The sequence below is a fragment of the Athene noctua genome, chromosome 1 (genome assembly GCF_965140245.1).
Source record: "Athene noctua chromosome 1, bAthNoc1.hap1.1, whole genome shotgun sequence".
Taxonomy (NCBI): Eukaryota; Metazoa; Chordata; class Aves; order Strigiformes; family Strigidae; genus Athene; species Athene noctua.
The window spans coordinates 76,016,126-76,035,622 of record NC_134037.1 but is presented as its reverse complement, the minus strand read 5'-3'; the positions used below and the strand labels follow the sequence as shown (position 1 = coordinate 76,035,622).

The 19,497-nt window shown below is 37.9% G+C and overlaps 1 protein-coding gene across 6 annotated transcripts in view; it reads left to right on the top strand.

The window, feature by feature from the left end:
• Positions 1-19,497, top strand: part of UTRN (utrophin) — a 384,959-nt gene that overhangs the window by 250,715 nt on the left and 114,747 nt on the right. For all 6 annotated transcript variants that reach the window (XM_074896615.1, XM_074896617.1, XM_074896614.1 and 3 more), the window contains 2 exons: positions 962-1,134; positions 6,244-6,400. In XM_074896615.1, coding sequence (XP_074752716.1) covers positions 962-1,134; positions 6,244-6,400 — 330 coding nt within the window. The remainder of the gene's footprint in view (positions 1-961; positions 1,135-6,243; positions 6,401-19,497) is intronic.

The following is a 19,497-nucleotide window of genomic DNA, read 5'->3' as shown; positions in this document are numbered from 1 at the left end:
ATCCTATTGAGACAGCCAGTACATCTCCTGGCTCCCCACACATTTACATTGCTCTGTTAGAAGAGCATACATAAGACGTATAGATGCTAGAAAGCATTGGCGGAGATGCAGGAAGTTTTGTTTGCTCTTATAATGTGTTTTAAAAATAATACTGTGCTCACTTAGATGAAGACAACATCTATAATGTGTTTCTTGAGGCAGATGGAAGATTAGAGAATAAAATGCTTAATTTCTAAGTGAAGGAGAAATGAGTAAGCTGAATTGAAATCACAAGCACTTCTTTTTCTTTTCGGTATTTTCTATGAAATTCAGTTTATAATACATCCTGCTGTTTTATGTCTACCTCTTCGTATACTGCAGGCCCTGGTGTACAGTAGTTTAATAGTAAAAATGGACTTGTGGTAGCTGTAGTCATTTATCTGCAGTTTAAGGACATAGGTTTTAGTTAAAAGCTTTCATTGAGTATGGCCTAAAGCACTACATAGAGTTTGAATTTCACGGGGCTACGTAAGGTTTCTGCAATGCTTTATTTCAAAGAGGAAAGAGACAACATAACTAAGGCTGAATCTGTGTAATTTGTGATCAGGAAACGATTTCTAGTGCATTTGCAAATGCTGCACTGTGTGAAATGCGTGGGAAAATAGTACACATTTTGTTACCTTCAGTGCTACAAAAACATGCAGAGAACTTAGTGTTTATAGTTTTAAGTCCTGTTTCACAATCAAGGATGACTTTCAAACTCCTTTTCTCACACTTAAAAAAGCTAGATCTTTTATGACGATAATAAGGTTGTAGGTTTTCCCCTCCGCATCTCTTTTCAGAGTCACCCAAGAAAGTCAGACTACGTGCTCTGTCCTAATACTTCCATTAGTACTAATGAAATTAGTACTAATGAGAGTAAGCTCTCCATTCCTTTATTTAGTGAACTAAGATGTTTGGACTTTTCTTGCTGATATTTCAGGACATCCAAGCTGAGATTGATGCCCACAATGACATCTTTAAAAGCATTGATGGAAACAGACAGAAGATGGTGAAAGCCTTGGGAAACTCTGAGGAAGCCGTTCTGCTCCAGCACCGGCTTGATGACATGAACCAACGCTGGAACGACCTGAAGGCAAAGTCAGCTAACATCAGGTAAGTAATGAAAATTTTAAGACATGAATGGGGCACAGTTGCTGTCTTCTAAAAGGCTTGAGAAATGTGACCACAGCATTGAAGTGAAATCTCCCTTTTCTTCCATAAAGGACCCCTAAGTGCAAGTAGAAAAACTTGAAGCACTTGGTCACCATGCAGGCTTAACTACTTTTTGTCTCTCCAGAGCTGTGCAGTTGTAATTTGCCAATCTGTACAAAATTTTCCAGAAAGTATGATGAATCTTTCCTTATTGTAAATTGATAGCAATGTCAGTGGAGTAATTCTGTAAATCTACAATTTAGAGGAGAAATCAGGGGTTTGATATTCTTGTTTTTACCACTGAAATTAATAATTTGATAGGACTTGCATCTTAAGTGTCTTAATCCATATTGGTAGTAAAATTTTTTTATTACTGCTATACATTTAAGAAATGTTTTAAATTACATATTAACCAAGGAATGCATTTTACAATTTTTTGACTCTACCAGTTCCAAACTCACTGACTGTCTTAAGTGTAGTCATTGTTAAAATCTTTGCGATGTCATTTTGGAAGTAGATATTACCATATTCATTAATGTGAATAAAATTCTGCATTAAAATGAATTACATAGAAAAGAATTTCTAGAGCTTCTAATTGTAACGGCTCGCTTGTTGATTAAAGGAAATTGTTCTTTTAATAGAACAGAACAACGTTAAGCATTCATATGAATTTTCCAAAGGCCAGAAAAATGAGTTGAGCTTGAAATCAGGTGCAAGAGTTTGAAAGAGTGAGATAGAGGAGAAAATGTGACACTTAGTTTTTGTCTCCGCTTATCCCGTCACCAACCTGCTGAACAGTTAAGTGAAAGAGGTAAATCAGCTCCACGAAAGCCTGTAGGCAGAGCTTGAACCAGAGGAAGGAAGCAGTTCAGTGTGGGGGCTTGCAGACACTGGCCCTACCACAGAAGCAGTTTAATTCAAGAACTGGTAAACCTGGGCTGTTACGAGCCCTACTCACAAATACAACAATGTGAGAAAAAGACCAAAACATGCTCATAAGATAATAACTTGGCAACTGTGGGCTTCTAGCAAGAACAGTTCAGTTGCTAGGCCTTTCCTGGGGTTGATCATAATTTGTGAGAAACTAGTGTCCCAAAATAAGGGCCTTCAAGCCATTTACCCTGGCCAGCTGTGAGTTCCAAGGCAATAACACAGAGACAGCGATTATGCAGTGAATGCTCAGAAAAGTGGGAATACTTGCTTTCCTGAGTACGGACCTATCTTTTCACTTCTGTGTAGATATGACGTGTGCATCCCACTGAACAGCATTAATGTTTGCAGTGTTTGTGTTACTCTCTTGGTACCTGCAGTGCTGCAGAGTCACATGTCACTCAGCTACAAGTAGAAGATAGTCAAGGATGAGAATACTGACATTCAGGAATGCTTTGCTGAATGGTGTGAAGAATAGGTTCCTTGTCCTAAAGCTAGTTTATCCTTTTCAGAACTGTGATTTTTTTTTTTTTTTTTTTTTTTTTTTTAAAATCTCCCCCCGCAGTGTATCCAAAGCTAAGCTTGCCTTGGAATTAACCTTGCAGCAAGGAGCAAATATAAGACAAGCAATTAACCTTTCAAATCTCAGTTGCCACTGAAAAGAGCATTTCTGAGTTCATGTATTTTGCCTTCATGTATTTTGCCCTGTTCTTTGCTTCAGTTCACTTTTCTAACATGCAAGAGTGCTGAAAGCCTGCATAGGGAAATAACAAAGCATAGAACTGATGTGAAGTCAGTGTGTTGATCTAGCTGTTTGTCTTCAATTTTTGCATTTTTTGCTGTACCTTTTTTCAAGGATGAATTGGAAAACTGCATGGATGAGTTTTGTGAGACTAGCATATAACCATGTTGGATGCTAGGACCGATGACTGAAAAATCTGATTGTTTTGTTATGGGTCTTATCGTGGGATTGTGCTTCTAAATTAAGGTTTATCTAAGTTTTTTAGAATATTTTCAGCTATGTCTATATTCTGATTATGTTGATGAAAGTACTGCTCTCCCCTAGGGATAGTATGAGTTTTTCTTCATCACTTCAGTCTCTAGAGTCAATGGTGCTAGTCACCGTGTTGACTTTACTTCCTTGCTGCTGTAACTAAAAGCAATTTCCAGACTAGAAAAGCATCAGTCTTGTGAGATATTTTTAAATGCATGGAAACTACTTAAACCTGTACTTGTAGTGACTATGACACCTACTGAGAGAACTACACTTCTCTTTGAAATTACTTGTAGAGTTCTCCACACATCTTTCTTTTTCTCTATTATATTATTCCTAGGAAGAAAACAAAGCTGTAGATTTGTGTGGGTCTGTCTTTTAAAGCCAAATGTTTAGGAGGGATTCTTCTGGGGCAAGAGGTGTGAGGGTGTTAGTGTTTGGGGGAGGGTAGAGGTAAGAGAGGGAGAAACAGAGAACGATCCTCTATATTTAGACCACCCACCAATCTTTTTATTCCATTTGTTCCCTTGTCGCTCAGCAGGAGAAGCATTACCTCCATAGCAGAAGCAAAAGCTGAGGAGGTCTCCAGCTGTGAAGAGAGCCTCTTGGGGTCAACAGAGGGGAGTTATGTCAGAGTTCCTGCTTTTCTGAATGGTTTTATCCAGGCTGAGGGGTGTGGGTTGTGGGGTTACTCTCAACCTGGTCAGCTGTTTTTTCAGGCTCATCCAGGATTCGCTTAGGAGTGCTTCTGAATACCAGGTGGTTGATGCTGGGGAATATTGCTCCGACCAGTGCTCAAAATCGAACAACCATCTGTAACTGACATGTATTTTTATCGGGGCAGATTCTTAAGCCACCACTTGACCTGGTTTATCCCTGCAGATTGTCAATTCATTTATCACATAAGCAGAAACAGCTGAAGCTTTGTTTGCAGGTTATGTATTGGTAGAAGTACCAATTCTAAAACAAAAGCCAGAAATCCTGTCTTTGAAAGCAAAGAAGCCCAAGAAACATTTCAGAACTTCAGCAGGGTTTATTGGTTCTCTTTGATAATGTCTGTGTGACAAATGTAAACGTGATACTAAAATTTTACACTGAAATGCAAATTTGAGCATATCTTGGTTCCTTTGTTCCTGTGCACCATTTGCTTTGAATGAGATTTACTGAATGCACATGTCTCCACTCCCCAGGAGAACTGAATGCTTATGTCTACTCTTCAGCTGCTGCTGCATCTCCCTTCTATTGTCAGTGTTGCTTCTGACAAGATTAGAAGGGTAACATTCAGGAACAATCCCGACTGATGTGCTATGTTCTCCCCTGTGTATTTTTTTTTTCTCTTAACTTTTCTGACCTTTCAAGAGAGAGGTTAGCTCACTTTGGGTTCAGTGAGGAACTTTAAAGTCCCTGTTAGTGTAGTCCATTTCCTCCCCACCCCTTACTGCTTTGTCCCCACGAGTTTAGCTTGCACTGCACTTTGAAACGTGTGCTCGTGATATTTTGCTATTGTTATTAATCTGGCAGGCACGTGGGTACTCATTAGCAGTAAATTACAATGCACTGAATCTAGTATCACATGCCACATCATTCATATTAATATCAAATTAAGTTTTTTCACTATTAATATTATTGCACTCTAAATTAAATTAACAGTGAGTCACCCTTAAATTGTCCTTTAACTAGTTGCAGGGATTTTTTTTCCCCTTACAAAATTCTGAGTCATTTTGTATACAAGAATTCCACTAAATAATTAGAGTGGAATCCTGAAGCCTCAGAGAGTGTCAGTTTTTAGAGGTGTTAGCTGCTTAAATGAGCTGGATACAGTAATAAGTCATGATGAATAGAGATATCACTATCAAATGTATGAAAAACTGTAGATCTGAACATTTTAACTGTGATTGCTTCTAGAAATTCATAAAGATGATTTATTTTTGTAACAATCTGTGGGTCTAACAGCAAAACTGTGAATTCAGATGTGGGCTGCCTTACCTAATTAATAGTCAATATAACCCTGGTTTCACTTCCAGAAAGGAGGGCTGATTCTGAGCACCTGAGGCTAACAAATATGCAATGTTTTGCAGCTTGGTATTTCTGAGGGCATTTTTGACAGGATGTCAAGCTAGTTGTGAAAAGCAGAAGGTAAACATTGTACGTGTACCATCCCGTGCTGTTGGGAGTGTGCCCCTGAGCATGGCTGGGGGCTTTGAGGGCCAGCTATAGTGAATGCTCCAGCTGTGAAGCAGGTGCCTTGTGCACTAACTTGCTATACAGTTAATACCGCCTGTATGGGAAGAACAAGTTGGTTGTCTTGATATTAGTTCTGGTTAGTGAGTATTAAAGAACTCAAAAGAGGCCAGGAGAGCTGAGATAGTACATTTCACTCAGGAGCTGCTGGTCTGCAAACCAAAGCCTGCAGGATGCTCTTCCCTGGTACCCATATAACCTCAAATGCAATAGCTCGCTTGTAATTCACTGCAGGGCAGGATGTTGGCTCAGCTGTTAAGACCTGAGCTACGAACAGCTGGCTTGAATTCCTTGTTGAAAGAAAAGGTATTGGTGAGAGCAATAAGGGATGATAGAAACCATGATGCACAAAACTGTAGGCAGTAAAACGCCACTTCTAGCAAGTACTTCAATTTTATTTTTTTTCCCCAAGGAGTTACCTAAGCACTTTCCTGAATCGTGTAAAGGAGAATAGGTTCCTTAAAGTTAGTTTATCCTTTTCAGAAATGGGATTTTTTTTTTTTTTTTTGCTTTGTATCTTCCTCACCCCCATACACTCTTACTGACTGCCTTTTTGGTTCATCTACTGGTACTTCCATCATCTGGTACTTTGTGCACTACAGTGGTGGAGTCACAACAAAACACAACATTTCTTTATGTTGCTTAGATGTGCAGTGTTCAAGGTTTTAGATAACTGAAACCAGCAGGTACATATTTGTGTTCCCCCATTTTTCTTCTGCTTATTTTGATTTGCTGGGAAAAATGTTTTGAAGTAGAGCTGGGGTTTTTTTGAACAGAAAGTTGCTTTGCAGTTAAACACTTGAAGCATTCCTATCTTAACAATGGAGCAATTTTATTTATTTATTGGATTCCTGTGCTGGTTTTGCCATTCAGGGCTTCAAAGATGTTTTAATGTTGTTTCACAGGGCTCACTTGGAGGCCAGTGCAGAGAAATGGAACAGATTGCTGACATCCCTGGAAGAGTTAATCAAATGGCTAAATGCAAAAGATGAAGAACTAAAAAAGCAAATGCCCATTGGAGGGGATGTTCCAACATTACAGCAACAGTATGACCACTGCAAAGTAAGATACTTAAGTTTTATAGATAAATGCTACTGTGAGTAATAAAATGAAGCAAATTTGAATACAGGAGAAATGATGAACACTTCCTAGTGACTAATTTCTAGGGAAAAAAGCTCCAGGTCTCCACCTCTTTTGCTTCCCCACCTTGCCCAGTAGAGCACAAATGAGATACTTTCTACAAAATTTCATCTAAAGGATTTCTGATACATATGTTCAGTCCAAACACATTTTTTTAAATGTTGCCTGATGGATTTTGATTCCTACCAGGTTTAGAACTGATATTTTACAAGGTGTACAAAAGTAAGAACTGAACAAGAATTGCAAAAGCAACGTTAAATGTAAATTCAGTGAAATTATGTAGAATGGCTTTCTGCATGTTACTAAATTGACCAGTAATAACAGCCCCCCACCCTATGCAGATTTATACTGCAGAGATAACTCAGAAGTGTTTTTGAGAATTAAAACTTCCATATGCCTTGTACTGTTGTAACTGTAACATGCTATTCCACCTCTCTGGTTATGCTAATTCTGTTAATGGTTTTGTACATAATAGGGTATTAATTCCTAAGTATTTTTTCACAGTAAAAAAATCTGTTGCATTTACAACATATCTTCATTCATGAAGAATGTAGTGTCTGTCTCACCAACTCTGATCAGTAATCAAGTTAGGATGTATATGCCATTGGACAAATTCATTCTAGTAAAGCTGTTTCCATTTTATCATAGTATTTGTTTTTCTGTATGGTGTAAACAAGGAAAAAGAATAAATGCAGCTTTATATAGCTAACTGCGTAACAACAATGTTTCCCTCCACCAGCACAACACTGATGTCTCTTCTGCTGTGGTGTTTAGTGAGGGCAAAAATTGAACTTGGGAAAAGAGTAATACAGAAATACTCACTTAGAGTAATGTGAGGAACTGCAGTGAAGTAGCCTGCCATGAGCAGCACTTTTGAGACTTAATTCCAAAATAGAAGAGCTTAAGTAAATCTGCATACGTTTCTCCTGAATTTAGTCTTAGAAATAAAGTTATTAGCATAAACTCGAGATCTTTGTTTCTTGAGAGATCATCTCTTCCTGTTCTTATCCACTTAAGTCATCGGGCTCTGTTTGTAAGCACATCCGCTGTGAATGTTTTATAATGATCACATAGTGGATTACTAGTGCCAATGAGCAATAAAAGGCTACAACATATCCAAATATGTCTTGAAGGAGGTCAGTGGGAGGCAATAGATCTGTACAGGTCATTTCTAGGAGCTTGTTTGTGTTTTATGCTAGATTATAGTATATGCATTAGAATAACAAACAATACTGATAGTGCCTCATTTGAAGATCTCAAATTGATTTATAAAAATGGTAATTTTTAGACATTATTTCGAAGTAGAAAAATTTGGGAACAGTGATGCTGAATGGCTCATTTGGGTCACTAGTGAACTGCAGCAGTGTGAAGGAGAGAACATTTGTGGGTTGTTTAATCCTCGTCCTTATGTTTAAAGAATAACTGACATTTTGTTTTGTGGTGAGGTTAAGACTCTAATATGTGCATTCAGGAGCTTTTAGACACAATTCTTTAATTTTTCAAAACGTCAATTTTGTTGCAATGTCACTCAGTTTTGGATATAGATATCCCAGTTCAGTATTTAATATGAGCTGTATGGTCTGCAACACCACAAAGTTAAAAGCAACTCTGTGCATCACACTCATTTTTGTACAGTATGCAAGCAACAGCACAGTGTTCAATTGTGGATATTTCTTAGATGATGACTGGATGATTATTTTCTAACAGTTATTTTGGTAGGGACCAAAGAGATTGCCATATATCATGTAATGATACCATGCCATACCCAACATGAATTATTAGCATGTGGTGTTTCACTTTCTATTGAAGTGTTTCTTATTAGTCATTGCTAGAGGAGGGAAGCTGGACCACAGATGTCCATTGGTTTGATTGTAGTGCTTCACTGCTGTTTCTTAGCAGGAACTGTTCATTCCTCACTGAAGCTGCAGATTGCTAATAAACAGCATCCAGCTGAAAAGTTGTTTTTTCAGGTAGAAAGTAAAAACTGGAGAAAAAAAGCACAAAACAAAACCCAAACACCTTTGGAGGTGCTTCTGCTGCTTCCTCATCATAGTTAAGTGATTGTCCACACGTCTACAAATGTTAAATCTTCTAAGCATTTCATGTTATCTGGAAGATTTACTTTGAATGAACTGCTTTTTTTATGATCCCATGTTGAGCTTCTGCAGCACCATGTCAGCTGGCTTTGAAAAGGTCTCCCTGAGCAAAGGTTGGCTGCATTTGCTCTTCTCTTTCCTTTAGTTTCACATCTGAGTGTTGTTTTGAAGTTGTCGTCATGAAAATTGAGCAGTTCAGTACCTCACTTTATCTCCACTTCTCTGTGATCCCTTTGCTCTTGTTTCCGGTTTGCTTACCTGATCTTTTCATTGCTGATACACTTCTCCAAAATCTAAGTGGTGAAGTAGTGGCTCAGCTCTGTAAGGTATGCACCCATCTCCTGCCCTGTATTTTTCTGGGTCCTCAATCCTTCTTGTATTAGTATTGCTTTTTGCCTCTAATTACTCAGTAATCATTCTCTTATTAACCTACATTTTTTCCCCTCAGATGCATGAAATGACTTGTTTGCTTCAGCTTAATGGCAGTAATTTTATTGGTCTTTCCCTCTGTTAGTATCTCCCCCAATCAGTCTTTAGCTTCAGCAGTGCTAGATAAATAAGTACAATATTATGTGACAGTTTCAGTTAGCTCACATTGTTTGTGTGTTACCGAGGTCTGTTTGGACAGGAGGAAATAAATGGTTTGCATTTGATGTTTGAACTTGTTTTTGGTTTTAAATATCAATCATTCTCCTATGCTTTAAAAGCAAACATTCTCCACAGCAACATTAGTCACCTGAATCAGGGCTACAGATTTAGCCTATATTTCCCAGATTAACAGAAACCTTTCAGAATGTAGCAAATATTTATAAATTTTGGACTGATTTTTCTGTTATTCAGACAAACTTCCATCATCTGTAGTAGTTCATAGTCTTATCACATACTAAATGCTCAGTGCAATCAAGCAATGAGAACATCCTGTCTGGATGTTAAATTGTACTCTGTGTCTTGCAGGGGGCAGGGCAAGAGGAAGCTTAACTAAGGGAGCATGAATTTCTGATTTTAATTATTCTCAAAATTTCTTTGTCTTTGAGAGTGGGCTGTAGTGGGAGTCCCAAGAATGCTGGAAAATCCATAGGTACTTCAGGATGCTGAGAGGAAGTTTAAGAGTACCTGAATTAAAAAGTCATCTTATGAAGTGTACCTTTTGCTGAGGCTATGCTCACAGTCCTAAAATGTAGAAATCACACCTGCGAAGGTACTGACACAGGAAATGGCTTGCAGGGGAAAAAAAATTAAGGCAACTGCCTTTTCAGAGTTGGTTGCCAGTGTTTTTTCTGTAATTCTGGTTTCTCGCTGCTGCTTGTCCTTATCAGCTCAGGTTTTCCTTTCCATTCTATTCTTTCCCAGTCTTCCTTATGAATATTCATTTAGGATTTTGAGGTGTGTGATGCAAATTCTGATCAGCTGTATAGAACATGCAAAAAAAGCCCAACCCAAACCACAACAAAAACACCCCTACCATCTCCACCCCCCTCAATCCCCAAAGACCACCCTTATGTAGCTATTTTGTTCTGCCGAAAAAGAAAAGCTACAAAAGTACCATAAAAAAAAAAAATCAGTGGGCTGGCTTTGTGTGTATGGAAATACCTAGAGTCATGCCTGTGTACAGGAGGAGGTGACGCAGATGCTGACACACATTCTGTGGAGATGCTCTGAGAGCTTTGTATCTCACTTTTCCAATGAAGAGTTCCTGACTAGCTTTTGGAAAAAAAAAAAAATTGTATTTTAGCTTTTGCTAAAATATGAAGATTACCTACATTATATAAATCACTGTGGTTTGGCTTTAGGAGAGAGAACAGAACACTTCAAATTAAGCAGAAATGGGTACCCTCTCACATGAATCCTGTTGGCATCTGTCTGCTTGGATGAACAAATGTCTAGCTAATGCTAAATAATGCATGCGTCTTGGATCACAGAGATGCTTAATTTAGCTTCGTTTGAGCTCAGAATGAATTGGCCAAGGACCTGTGAATGTTTGATTGGTAATTTTATATCTGTGGATGGCTCATTAATATTTCAGATACTCTTCAAACTTTTGGGGGTTGCTGTCTATGTATTTCATGTTTCAGACTTGGTTTGTTAATCAAATGCTGAAAGTTACAAGTATTTATTTCTGTTTTACTTAGCTATTGCCACTTTATCAGAAGTGTTAGCATAGCCAACTGGAAACTGCTTTCTACTTGTTGTTATCCCTTCAGGCTGACTGTAATTCCATTGTTCTCTTTACCAGCAGGAAAATTCTGTGAGGAAAAACCATTTTTCTAGTCTTAACTTCTCTGTGCTCTTTTGGTGTGCCTGCCTGACTTCGGGCAATGGGCTTATTCTTAAATTAATTCCAACTTAATTATTCTAGATTTGTTGTTGGATATTTTCTGTGTTAAAATCTGCTTCAATGTTAGGAATTATTAACTATAAGAATCAAAAGATGAGTATTATGATATCAGTGGTGCCCTAGTCTATGCTCTTAATTATAGTCTAGAAAGGGCTTTATTAATTTGTCACACATCTCATCACATAAGACATGAAGCATGCAGAAAAATCTGTGCTGCATAGAGGTGGTCAGCTACGTTGCTGAAATATTATGATAATTTTAACTGAGATGTGAAGAGGCGAGGCAGGAGAATTAAACAGTCTGTGGTTGGAAGAGGAGGATCAATACAGCCTTTTCCTTAAAGGAAGAGCTACAACCCTGTCCAATGGAGCTTCAAGCAATCTGTACCATGCTGCTGTGAAGTGGCTCTCTGAAGTAAGGATGTCCTTTCAAAAACCATGTGCTCTATCAGGAGGAGGAATAGCCTCCCTACTAGTCAGTCAGCATTACTGAATGGTTTGAGAGCTCCTTAAGTAAACTTGTAACAGATAGGAGTTTTTAAGGACTCTTAAGTTTTGAGTGCTTTGCATATTTGAGAAGCCTGAACATTGATTATTGGTGAAAAAGAGAGATTGTACTCTACAAAAGAATTGGACTGTACAAGAACAGTACAATTCATTAAGCTTTAACTGAGACTCTTTTCTTTGAGGTGTGTTTAGGAGGAAGAGGTGGAAATTGTGGGTGGGAATATTTTGTTACAGGAAAGGAAGAGCGTAGTTAATGCCTAAAGTTGAATGAGACTTCTCAAGGGGACCTGTCTGACTTAAAACAGTTGCTTGCTAAGGATTTACTCAAACTCATTTATATGTTACATGAATGATTCAGGTGTGTATCACTCTGCTCTCCTGGACTATTTCTCCAAAAGAATGATGTGGAAATAAAAGCACAGCACAAAGAACAAAGTGTTAAATTAGAATGTCAGTGGAGTGTATTTTTAACTTAACTTTGACCAAAAAAAAAAAATGTTGCTTCTGGCTGTATTTCAGCTTGTTTCCAGAAGTGCGGTTGTCTTGTGATAAGTCAGGAAAGTTGCAATGGATCAGTACTTAAAATAATAAATAACCTGGATAATGAAAGAACAAAATATTTTGTCAGTAATGCACAGTAAAGCAGGTTGTCTTACTGTAGAAAAAACAATTGATAAGCACTTTTTTGGTACAATAAATAAAATAATTCTGCTGGATTGCCTTTTTAATGGTATCATTTTGATATAGATATTTATCAGTACATACATCTTAAGTTGTTCTTTTGTGAGAATTCAGTGTCCTGTTTATTTTAATCAAAGACTCCTATATAAACTTTTAAGACCTCACTGAGTGGTTTGCAAGCCACTGAATAAAGCCTATTCTTCTTGGAGGTTTATAGTTATCCTTAAATATCTAAGAGGGTGTTCTGACATTGCTGTGGAGGGAAATGTGAGTGACAGAAATTGGGCTTATGTTTCAGGAACAGCACAACGATCAGCATTTCTCTCCGTCCCTTAAAAGGCTGCGATGAATGCAATGCCTCTTTCTCTGGTATCTTCTAGTCTTGCATCCCAAAAGACTGCTCTGTTTCCATCATTATTAGTAGTAGCCCGTCTGCTACTAATGAAATCTCAGAACACCGTGATGCACTAGGATGTACCAGACCATCTGTTTCCATTCCTGTGTCTTGAGCTGGAAGACTGTGGCTGTCTGTGGCCTGACCTTCAAGGGTGAGCCATGTACATAGCCAGTAAAGGTGATGGAGCACAAGCATATTGGTGACCCATTTTTAATCTCTACCCTGTAGCTACTGTATTAATTTAACTAGCTCTGTTCATCTCTCTGCGTTCTTCTGACCCCACTATATCCTTATGAAGGTGTAGTGACCTGTATTGTATGCAATACTTAGGATGAAGTTGCATCAATATTTGATACTGTAGTAAAACAATGGCTTTTTGTCATGTCCTTTCTAAAGATGCTCAACCTTTAATTGGCTGCTTCTTTTGGTTGCAGCTGCATATTGAACAAATTATTTCAGAGATCTGTGGATCTCCCAAGACCTTTTTTCTAAGATGTAACTGCTCAGAAAAGTGTTCGGGGATTTCGATCTAGTGTATGCTTTTTTAAGATCAGATGGTGTTTCAATTGCATTAAAATATGCTGGGTATTACCTGAAAACCTAAGGACAGTACATCTACAGATGAGCTCCCACACTGGATCACAGAAATGGACTGGTACAAGGAAGTGAGAGAGGACATTTCTCTGAAGGCAAATATTTTTTTGCTGAGGTCTGTTTTTCCAAAGGCAGAGAGCCAGGAAAAAACCCACTGGCATAGCTGCAGCAAATCTGTTTTTTCAACTGCAGAGAACCGCTAGAGCCACAACAATACAGCAGTTATTACTATATTTTTCTCAGGAGCTTTCATAGCCTGTATCAGGGAGAAGTGAAAACTATTTGTCCTGCTTATACCTTTCCCATTCTGAAACCAGTTTGAGATGCTGTCTGTATAATCACAGAATCTTCTCTGATCTCCTTGATTTCTCTGTGATCTGTTTTGATAAGTTGGACCAGTAAGAAGAAACATACTGGGTTTAGCAGAGCTGTTCACTTGTCATTCTAGGTGTGGAATGGAGCTTGCAGGGATTACTCCAAATCTTTTCAGAACCTCTTTACGTAATTGACGCTTTCCTGTATGAATTTTGTGCGAGTGCTGGAGAGTTTTATCCTCTTTCATCATGTCTTCTCAAAGGGCAGAGCCCTCTCTGCATTGTTGTTTCGGAGAAAACTGAATGGAAGCATTAGTTTATAATGTGCTCCATATTCTTAAATATAAAGTAAGAGAGAGGCTGCTACCACTTTAAAATCCTTCTGAAATTTTGTCTGCATTTGCAGGCATGGACTGACAAAGAATCTGTTTTATTTTCCGTTAAGGATATCTTCAGCTAGATCCTGCTTTTTGCTGCTGCAGGCAGACTCTTTAGGAGAGAAGACTATTTATTCCTGTTAACTCCTGAACTATTGGATCCTCAATCCCTTGTTATTACAGACAGTAATCCACCCTAGGAACATCAGCAATAAATTGGAAAAATTGTGTTGCCATGGCAGCCACCCACTCCTGTTTTCATGCAGATACTCGAGATTAAAGTCTAGGCTTCGTAATGTATGTACAAAATAGGGGAGGGAATAGGATTCTGCTTTTTCTCATCTTTTTCTTAGTTTTACCATTTTTGTTTTGTTGCTTTTTTAGAATGCAGAAGAAAAGAAAGGGTAGGTATTGGTTTAATGGGCAAGGTAACCTTGCAGAGGGTGTTTTGTGGTTCTTTTTGTTTATAAGAACTCTTAGCTTCAGCTATTAGGTGTTCCTAGAAAGTTACCATATATCTGTATCTTCTGATCTGGGTTTCAGTAAATTTCTCTCATTCAAAGTGATTAGTCTGAGGGGCTGGGAAACTGTTAGGAATGTTACTAGAAGCAGCTTTGTTTCCTGAAGTTCTGGTCTTTCAACTTTAGCAGCCAAACTGTCTAATCCCAAAACAGTGCTTAAAGATTTGGAACTTTATTTCTAGGAAATCTGCTGGAGGTTATGTTTGTGCTAACACACATACCCTGGTTCGGTGTTGCACTTCAGAAAGGTGTCATACTGCATTTGGGATTCCCAGTCCTACACTTTAAGCTACTGGAGGTCCTTACATACTAGTTAGAGATTTATCCACTCCAGCTAATTGAAGAAGGGGAAAAGATCGGCTTTTTTCTTTTAATCAGATTTGGAACCTGATCTTCATCTTGTGAGGCCAGTAATATGACTCCTTTTCTAGCATCACTTAAAGTGTCATCTGTGGTTGTCCACATCAGAAGACTCAGGATGCTCTGAGCATTAATTATTAGGGTACAATTCCTCTATACAGTGCAGTGCCTCATAGGCCTGCAATGTCTGCAGTCTTTCCTGAGTTAACTGAGTTTGTTTTGTTTCAAACAACAGTTTACTGAATTCTGTTGAGCATGGTGTAATTTAGATAGAGAGTATCTGCTTGTGTGAGGTGGCTGTTACTTGATTGTGGGGTTTGTGTTTTTTTTGGTTTGTGTCTTGGTTTTGGGGTGGTTTTTTAGGCACCTCTTTCTGGAAGGAGTGTCATGTTGTCCTCACAATCACCATTTATTACTAGTAAGCTATTTTACATGCTTAGTTGCTCATCTTACAATTTACTCCCCTGTAATGCGTGAGGATATTTTAAAAGTATCCTGTACAAACCCAAAGTTTTTTGAAGGTCCTTTCTGTCTTGTTTAATGATGATGTAATGTTAGGTCAGGTCTAGTAGTGAAGCAACTGTTTTCTAAAGTGCTTGCAAGCACTATATATTAACTGGCTGTGAAGCTTTCTAGCCCGCTCTGCCAAATAGAGAGTACGCATGTAGTAACTTCTGTGACATGAGCAGCCTCTTCTGGTTCTGCAGTGAATGAAAATCAGCCTTAACTCTAGTTTTTGATTGTCAGAGACGCTGTAGTATTATCAGCATATGATTGTGCTAATGATAGGCAGCTGTTGTTTGGGTATCCCTATATCCCTGAAGACAGACTTCAGGGGCATATGGGAAATTGCATAGTTCTGCTGAACTTCTAGCCAGTTTGGGCTGTTACTTAAAAGAACAGGCATAGCCTGTAGTGAGAGAGAATATTTTAAAGGTCTTCTCAAATACTTAATAGCTGCTGCTGATAGTAATTTATTTATTTTACAGTATGATTTTCATCTTTTAGAACTTTCTTGTTAAATGAACATGTAAATAGAGAAAAAAAATCATTTATGCCGGTGTTTGGTGGTATAATGAAATAAACCAATGCTGTTTCCCAGTTAGTTTCATAACGTTGTTGGCAATTTTGTTTTTGCTAATAAGGATTTATAAGCTTTTGAGAGAGTAATAAACTAAAGCCATAAATCATTAAGTAAATGTTCTAATACATCTATTCACTTCTGTGTGAAGTTGGAGTGAGTTTTATACATTCCTTCTATATTACTAAGTATTTTTTCCCTAATATAGGTAACAATAAACAAACCCAGACTTCCTCTCCCTTGAAGGCTCTGGTTGGCAACTTACATGCTTGAAGAATTCCTAAAATCTAAAGTAAAATCTCTTGATTAATGAAAGAGCTATGCTTATGATTTTATAAAGTCATTTAAAAAAGCATAGTTATAAATGTACGATTCACTTGGGTGTAAATTAAAATTTTGAATACCAACAGAGGCTTAAGTGATTGATTCAAATCATTACCTTTAATGGTATATTTTTCATTAAGTCAGTGAAACAGCCAGCAAGAATTTAGGATTAGCAGTAATAGAAGAGAGAATAGTAAATGAGATAGTTTTAAAGAAATTACTGGAACAAATATATCATTTTTCAGTTAAATATTAGTTCAGGTCATCTTCTAAAAAAATTTATTTTTTCCACCCTTGGTCTAGGTTATGCACAGTCTATATTCATTCACCTTGGAATCAGTGTGATATGAAGTCTCTTTTTTTCCTTTTTCCTTTTTCCTTTTTCTTTTCCTTTTGATTCAAGCCAGGGAAGAAACCTTCCAACTGAACAAAATGCTAAAAATACAACATTTTAATTCTCTGAAAGAAAAGAGGGAAAACAGATGTGAAAATTTTTTTATTATCAAATAAATGCAAGGATGGGTGAGAGTGTAATTTCTTGAGAACTACTGATAGTATCTGACAGTTGTGCCCTGTGCATTCTCTGTGCATGATTTTTCCGTCTAGAGTTTTGAGGCAGAGAGACACTGTGCAGCGCTACACACTGACATCACACTGTGGTTAGTGTATACCATCACACTGGGTACGGATGCTTTCAGGAACCTCAGTGCCTGACACAGAAACAAGTCCTCAGGCTCTGACTAAAAAGTAGATTCTGATTAATTTTTTTTTTTTTTTTCTCCTGCTGCAGTAGGGACTCAGAACCTGCTAAACTGGGAGTAAAAATTATTGCTAAACAGTTGTAACCTAAATATTGTGTCTGAGAAGCAGTATTTTCTAAGTTTATGGTGCTTAGTAATTCTGGCAACTTTTTGGTATAGATAAAAATGAATGAGGACTTGGGATGATATGTATTTCCTTTAATTGTGAGGATTTAAAAAGCTTCTAGGCTTGAGTCATTGAAACAGGCAGTGTTTAACTTTCTTCTATACAGTGCTAGTGATGTGTTGATTTATTTTCAAGAGCACTTCTAACATACATAAAAATCTACATATTTTTCTAATTAAATACACAGAGAAGGGAGATGTATATTCATCATGAGGATCGGAGGGTTCTATTTCAATATTTTAAAATTTAAGTCTGTTATGCTTCTGACAGAGAAATTAGCTCTGAACTGCTAATGATTTCAAGGTTGAGACAAAAAACCGTAGCTGACAGAAACACTGTCTGGTTATTTGTTAAAAGTGCCTGGAGCTAATCTACTCCTGTAAAGTTGACAAAAAGTAATATTTTAATTTTGGGTTTTTTTCTTTGACATTGTAAAGCCTGGTGGTGCTCTTTGGAGCTGTTGGAAGAGAAAGAAAGCTAAAGGAGGATACTTTGAGTGCTGTGTAGGTAGCTAGAGGGGAAATTGCAAAAGCATTAGTGACTTCTTGGTTTGTTTTTTTTTCCAAAGTCTTACTTGAGTGGCACAAACTAGAATGTGTTGGAAATGTGCACTTGTTTGTAAATATAAGGCTGTATTAACAAATTATAACAGAGTCTGGAATTAATAAAAAGGGAGGGAAGAGGGAGAAAAACAAAAAGCTAAGAATAGTTACATATAGGGATAAAATCCTTTTTAAGGCACTCTGCTCTTGTAATAATGAATATGCTCCTAATATCCTTGCTAAGTGAGCTTAAACTGGTGTTTGGGTCCATGTTGACTTTGTTGAATGATGTACTTTTTCTTCTGCTGGAATTCTAGATGGGAAAACACATAATCAGTTACTTTGTGTATTTTGGCATGTTTTCCAAAAATTGAATTCCTGATGTCTCTCAGAGGTTTGACAGCTGTCTGTTAGTTAGTACCACTTAACCTGCACTTAAGAAATTTCAATTATAGCTTCTCCCTTAGGCAGATGTCTGAGTACTTTTCTTCACTTTTTGCCAACAGGCACCATGCCCTTGCCCTCCTCTGTGTGTGAGGGACTTGTGCACATCCACAAACTGCTTCTGTTTGTGACACTGCTCTTGTGGATTCAGTTGAAAGTTATAAATGTTGGATTCGGTATACGAGGCTGTAGGAGGGCTTCTAGAAGGCCTACAGAGCTGTACACAGCCTTGTACAGTAGTTTCATGTAAAACATTATCAGTATCTGCACGTTCTTCTTTGCTTCTATGGCTGTTCCCAGAGCCATAGAGCAGCTGTGCCATCAGCTGGGTATATGCAGACCAACCCCATGCAGCAGGCTTTTTCCCTGCTTTTTCCCCAGGAAAGAAGTAGAAAGGGTAGGAAGCACTGATAATCTGCCAGACTTCCAGTGTCAAGGCAAATTGGTAAAGCTCCGTGCTGCTGAGGTTTTAAAAAGTCAAGAGGTCTTGAACCCAGATTGAAGAGGGAACAGCATCTTAATGGCAGAAGTATTTTCCCTTGCTGAGCAATGTTTAAAATGTCTGTCTTTATTAGTTGTCCATTCTCTGTGAGGACCTGATGATCAAATTATTTTCATTTTTCCTTTCATACATAACAGATCAGGCACATCTATTCAGCAGCACAGCCCAGATACCTGTGCTAGTAACAAATGAGTTTTTAAGTAAGAAAAATCAGCCCATGCAGGGATCTAGCTGATAATGATCCCATGTCTGAGTTTGGTAGTCCCAGTTGTGGAAAGGTGGGAGTGAGGCACTTGAAGGTGCTTGAGACCAGGTTCGGGCAAATACTGGGATTTTTTTCCTTCCCTAATTCAGAAACTTCCTTTCTGGCATTGGTGCTTCATCATTCCTCATTTTAGTGCCAGATTCATAGATTTAGTGTAACATTTTTGTTATATTTCCTGAATTCAGGAAGGAATGTTTTAGAATAAGCACGTCTTTAATGTTTATGAGGTAGAGAGTAAATAGAGTCTACAAAATTGAAAAGCTACAATGATTTTCACCCATTCTGTCTTATGGATGTGTTGTTTGGCTGCTTCTCTGAATACTGAGGAAGTAAAGGAAATACAGAACAAACCTTTCTGTTCATTGCATTTAACTGACATTAGTCATTCACAGTATGAAGGATATTGAGGGGGGAAGAGTACACAAGCTTATGATCATGCTGTTAGTGTCACTGCAGCAAAGCTATCGTAACACCTTGACTTTCTGATTAACTCGGTTTGCATCCTTAATATTATGCGTACTTTAAATGGTACTATTACTCTGGTAGTGACAAGATGATCAGTGTGGGACATACACAAATATAAGCTAGCTGAAAAGATGCTTGTAGAGTTATGCATACCTTATTTATATTCAGTCTTCCATGTCAAAGGGCTACACTAAGAAACTGAGCTAAAAGATGAACTACTGTTCACAATAATAAATATCTAAGCCCAACCCACGCTGCTTATTAATGAAAAGGTCTAAACTCCGCAAC